This window comes from Alligator sinensis, unplaced genomic scaffold (genome assembly GCF_000455745.1).
Source record: "Alligator sinensis unplaced genomic scaffold, ASM45574v1 scaffold658_1, whole genome shotgun sequence".
NCBI lineage: Eukaryota > Metazoa > Chordata > Crocodylia > Alligatoridae > Alligator > Alligator sinensis.
Window position 1 is genome coordinate 905,237 of NW_005842109.1, and position 5,889 is coordinate 911,125.

Consider the following 5,889-nt stretch of genomic DNA (forward strand, 5'->3'; position numbering starts at 1 on the left):
TTTGGCAGTGATTCAGCAACAGAGTTTGTATCAGTTTTGAATCTTTCCCACCTGGCTTTGTGAAAGTTCCACCTAAGTGATGGGCTGTTGTTTGTTGTTGCTACAAAGCTTAGCTGTGTGATTAGATATGGCCAATGTTGTGACCATGGGAACATCTCCAGCACTCATCTGGTAGGCTGACATTTACACTTGAGAAAGCCAGGTCAGGGCTGGTAGTTGTTTGCCATCTTCTTGACTCAGAGCTGCCAGGTTCTTTGGAGTCAAATAGCAGGTACAAGTTGTTTGTTGATGCCCAGTTAGCCAAGAACTCTCCATCAAGATTTGTGTTCTTATAGCCCCAATCTGTGTGCTGTGAATTGAGATAACCAGTACAATGCATGGGTGTTGGATTGGTGGCAGCTGGGCAGAAGACAGGAATTCCTGGAGGCATTGACGATGGAAATGTCACTGATCTTGAAAGTGATCCACTTGTTGTTGTCATCTGGTGAGGAAGCAACTTGGTACCACTCAGTGTCTCTTTTGACAAAAGTTCAAGGCCATAGGTCTTGCTGAGGGTGAAGGCAGCCAAACTAAAACCTTGCAGTTCTGGTCTGTTAGGAGATTCACAGTGGGTTTCCTGCAGGAGGATGACAGCTGTATATGTATTCAGCAGCAATCTGAGTACAGGGAGCTTAGCTGTGCTGCTTCCTTCGATGTTGAGTGTAGGATGGTAGATGGATTCATTGCCTACTAGTGGTGTGGGCCCAGAAGCTGTAACCACTCACCCTAAAAAGTGCAGCATGCTTGGTGTGAGAACCCAGCCAGCAGTCCCACAAGCTACTCAGCTGGTAGCAATTTGAACACAAGGGCAATGATGAAAATGACAGTCTCCCCATGAAAATGTCTAAAGATGGAGATTTCACAATTTCTCTAATTCTTTAGTTCAAATGCTCAAGTACCCTCATAGTCAGAAATTTCCTCCTAATCTACAAACTGCAGCTTGGGTCCATTGCTCCTGGCCTCGTTGCTTACAGCCACAGAGAAGAGACCATCTCCAGCCTCTGTATAATTGTCCTTCAAGTATTTGAAAACTGTTAGCAAACCTGCCTTCTGTCTTTTTTCTTCAGACTTAAAAATCCTAGTTTTTTCAGCCTTTTTTCATGAATATTGCTTCCCAGGTCCCCAATCATTTTGTTGTTCTTCACTGAACTTGTTTCAATCTATCCGCATCCTTCTTGAAGTGTGGGGCCCAAAACTGGACACACTACTCCAGGTGAGGCCTCACCAGTGCTGAACAGAGTGGAAGAATCACTTCCCTTGATTTGCAAGTGACATTCCTATGAATACAAACCAAGATATTGTTGTCTTTTTTTTTTTTGCAGCAAGAGCACACTGTTTGCTCATATTCAGCTTATAGTCCATCATAACCCTCAGATCCTTCTCTGCAGTACTGCAACCTAGTCAATCAATTCCCAGTATCTACTTGTGCATGCAACTATTCCATTCCAAGTGCTGGAATTGTCTTTGTTGAGTCTCGTAAAATTGATTGAGGACCATTTTCCCAGTCTATTCAGGTCATTTTGGATCCCAGCCCTGCCCTCCAGAGTGTCTGCTACTCTACTCAACTTGATGTCATCTGCAAATTTGCTAAACATGCAATCAATTCTGTTACCCAAATTACTAATGAAGATGTTGAACAATACTGGACCCAGGACAGACCCCTGGGAAACCCAACTTGATACCTCCTCCCAACTCGACATTGAGCCATTGATGACTACTCATTGAGCACAATGATCTAGCCAGTTATGTATCCACCTTACAGTACTTTTACCCAGTCTGTACCTCCTTAGTTTGTTAATAAGAATGCTGTGTGAGACAGTGACAGGAGCCTTGCTAAAGAGAAAGTATATCACGCCCATTGTTCTCCCCACATCCACAGAACCTATTACCTTACCATAGAAAGAAATCAGGTTAGTCAGGCATCACTTGCTCTTGGTGAATCCATGATGGCCTTTTCTGATAATTAGTGTTCCACATTCTCAGTTTTTACTGATTGTCACTGATAAATTTCCTGATTTTTTAAGTTATTCAGTTTTTACTGATCTACACTTATTTTTCAGTTCAAATCTCTGTTAACTGGCATGAGTGGGAAGTAAGACATTGAAAATGGGTGGTGCTGGTAAGCTAAAAGTGCTGCTGTGCTAGTTGCCTGAAATACAGGTTTCCGGCTGGACATAGGGGTGGTGGTGGCCTCATACACAGCAGGGGCGGAGGGGGGGTTGGCTGCGCAGGGGCCGGGGGAGGGTGGCTGGAGCTGCTGCCTGGGGGTGTAGGGCTCCTGGCTCTGACCCCAGGTGGGATGGGTTGTGGGAATCTCTCCTGGGACAGGCAGGTTTGAGCTGACCCTGGTGGCTCCGGCTTTGCCCTTCCCAGGGGAATGGGGAGCTGTGAACCCCACCTGGGGGGCAGGCAGGAGAGCCTGGCCCCACTCCCTGCAGTGGGTGCTGCACCCAGCTGTTCTGCATAGGCCTGTGGGGCTGGAGCCACTGCCTGGGGGTGCAGGACTCCCGGCTCTGACCCTAGGCAGGGCGGGAGGTGCCAGTGCCAGGGTTGGGTCCCTCCTGCATATCCGACTGTGTGCCACTCTCTCCTCTCCACAAACACGAGGGCAGCCTGGCAGCAGACTGCTGCAGAAATGCGGAGGGGCGAGAATGCTGCCAGGGAAGAAAGGCAGGGCATGGTGCCATGTGCTTCCTGCCACTGACCCGGGGGCATGTGCACCCCGGGAAGAGCCTGGCACAGGCTCCCCAGCCTGCAGGACTCCCGGGTGGGGGGTGCATAGCAGAAAGAGCTGTGCCCCCTTACCCCATACCCACTGACAGCTCCCCCCGCTTTGCTCCCTGCTGCAGCCCTGGGAGTGGCCAAAGGAGTGCGCTGAGTCTCTCCCTCCACCCCTTTCCTAGTCCCAGACTTACTCCTTCCTTCCCTCACTGCCAATTTTTCCCTGATTTAAACTGATTTTTTTCCTTTTTCTTTCTTTTATCCTGATTTCATCCTGGTTTTTATTTTTTGAGGAATTTCCGGATTTTTTTTTTAAAAATAAAAACTGAGAATGCGGAACACTACTGATAATCCATGTTGGCTGTTCCTGATATACATAGCTTAATTCCTGTTCAGCATTGTGTATGGCCTGTGCTTTGGGCAGTGGCTCCTATTGTTTCAGCTATCTTATTGCACAAAGGAGCTTAACATTTTATATTTATCCTGGGTTAAGAATGGCTGTCAGCATCAGCAGCTGAAGCTAGCTTTCACCCAACTCCAAGCAAAACAGTATTTGGCTTTGTAGTTAATTTCTGCTACCTTTCCAATAATAAATGTAAACATTAATTGTTCATGTTTTATTGGAGTCCATGTGAAACTACAAAGAGACCCTATCCATACTTAAGTGTTCTTACAATGAGTTGTTTATCTCTTTCAGTTTCTTTATCAAGCACTGCAGAGATAACTAGCAATTTAATGCTTTATACATTAGCAACCCACATTGCCAGTGAAAACAACATTTTTTTTGAAACATCACTTTGTTAAGAGATTTTCCAGCTTATTAAAAAACAGAATGTGACTTGTGTCATGGCCACCTCCTGCAGATCCAAAAGCTGATGAAAACAAGGGAATTTGGTGTTTGGGAAAATCACAGATGAACTGCAGTGCCACTAAATAATCTGTTTTTTATTAGTTCTCAAGCTAAGGGTTGTCTCTCTGATCCCACTCAGAGCAGGGTCACCATGCTGCCCTACTATCCTTATTCCTTAAATTGCTGCATTATATAGTAATAAAACCAGGCATAAGGTTAGGAAAAACTACAAAACAAGTTTATTTTTTAAGCCCAACAAAAAGAAATTCAGGGTAACTGTAAACAAAACCAATGGGCTTTTTTGAGCAAAAAATGGTCTACAGTGGAATAAATCTGTATTATTTAAGATCTGGTAACTTCAAGGAAAAATAGACCTTGAAAATCCAGAATAAAAGAACAAAAATTTCAGAGTGAGTAATTCTAACCATTAAGGGTGTATCAATAAAGATTTTCTTGGACAATATTGATAGCCGATTATTAATGAGCCATATCACCCAATACCAATCCAATAACTGATTTACAGGAATGCAGCCAGGCAGCATGGAGAGCAGCTCCCTGCAGGTAAGTCTATGGAGGGGAAAGTGTGTGGGGGAGAGAAGGGGCATGGAGGGCAGATTGAGGCCCCCACAGTGAGGGAAGGAGTGGGGCAGGGGCAGAAGCTGGGGATGCTGTAAAACCAGGGCAATGAATAGGACCTAGGGCTGGGGCAGGGGGTGGGACAGAGTTGTGGTCAGCTTGTCCAGGAGATCAGCATCCTGGCACTTAAAAATGGCAGCAGGGGCACTTGAACTAAAGCTCATCAAATTAACTTTAGTTCAAGCACTGCTGACATCATTTTAAAGCATGGGGATGCTTTTAGCCAGAGCTGAGCAGAGTGGGGAAAGTGTGGATGTGGACTGCCCACTGCCGGCTTGGGGTTCTTTGCCCTGCTGCCTTTGTCCTGGGAGCCCCACTCTGGCTGCGCACCCCCTGCCCGCCGGGCAGCATGATGCTCAACTTGCCTCTCCCACTGCTGCCAGGTGGGCAGGGGGTGCATGGCCAGTGCAGGGCTCCCAGGGTAAAAGCAGCAGAGTGCTGAGCCCACAGCCCTGATCCCACAGCCAGCAGCCCTCATCTGCCCTCTGTGCAAATGTGGGGGGGCATGTGCCCCCCTCCATGCCTTCCCCAGGGGTGGGGTGCACAGTGGTGGGGAGCTGTCCCCCCCCCCCCATCTCCTGGATAAGCTGCCTGTGGCTCCATCCCCATCTCATCCCCGGACCCAGGTCCCATTCACTGCTCTGGCTGGGTAACACCCCCAGACCTAGCCCTTGCCCCTGCCCTAGCCCCACTTTCTTCTTCACTGTGGGGGCCTTGATCTGCTGCCCATGCCCCTTCCCTTCCCCATGCCCCTTCCCCTCCACAGACTTACCTGCAGGGCACTGCTCTCCATGCTGCCCAGCTGCATTCCTGGCCATGTGCATGCGTGCAGCAGCACGCATGCATGTGGCATCGGGGCCCCCAGCCAGAAGGCATATTATAATGATCAATGAACATTATTGGCTATACCAGCCAAAAAATCCGATAGCCCATAATGTTAATTTTCCTTTTATTGGTGGCAATCTAATATATCAGTGCACCTGTAGTAACCATATTTTAATATACCTACTCCATGAGGATTAAAAAATATATATTGAAAATAGGGTATTTATTATTTTTAATGCTAATGTTCATAATCGTGTTTGGAGTATGTTTCATTTTGTTGATTATATTTGTTGTAAATCAGCCATATGCTGAAATACAAAGGCTTAAAAATATGAAGACATGGTATGATTGTTATTTCCATAATGAATTTTTGCATGCAAATAAAAAAAAAACAGAGCTTCTGCTACTACAAACCTCTGAGGCATACATTTTATTACTTCGCAAAATTAATTTTTATTGCCCTTATGTTCTGTGAACATACAAAATGCGGAACAACATAAAAAAATCAACTGAAGTGGCCTTTCCATTAGTTTCACTGACAGAATTTCTTTGTTAATCTTAGAGGGGATTTGGTCTTCAGCTTGATGGTCAAAAATGAGAGGATAATAATACACTATATGAGCCAAGTCTCCTGAAACAACCTTATCTAATTTTCTGTTGACTGAAGTGAAGTCAGCCATTGTATGATGGCATGAAATGTTTTGCTGACTTGCTAAGAATCACCTTAGATTTTTTTTCCCTAAAACGCTAATTGATGGCTTATCTATTCGCTTCTGTTTCTCAATACAGATAGAGAACTTAGCAGTGAAGATACGGCA

General features: G+C 45.8%; 1 protein-coding gene across 1 annotated transcript in view; it reads left to right on the forward strand.

Annotated features, from left to right (window-relative positions):
• Positions 1-377: 377 nt before the first annotated feature.
• Positions 378-5,889, forward strand: part of SPACA1 (sperm acrosome associated 1) — a 114,506-nt gene continuing 108,994 nt past the window's right edge. Inside the window, exon 1 of the mRNA XM_006024582.2 lies at positions 378-484. Coding sequence (XP_006024644.1) covers positions 378-484 — 107 coding nt within the window. The remainder of the gene's footprint in view (positions 485-5,889) is intronic.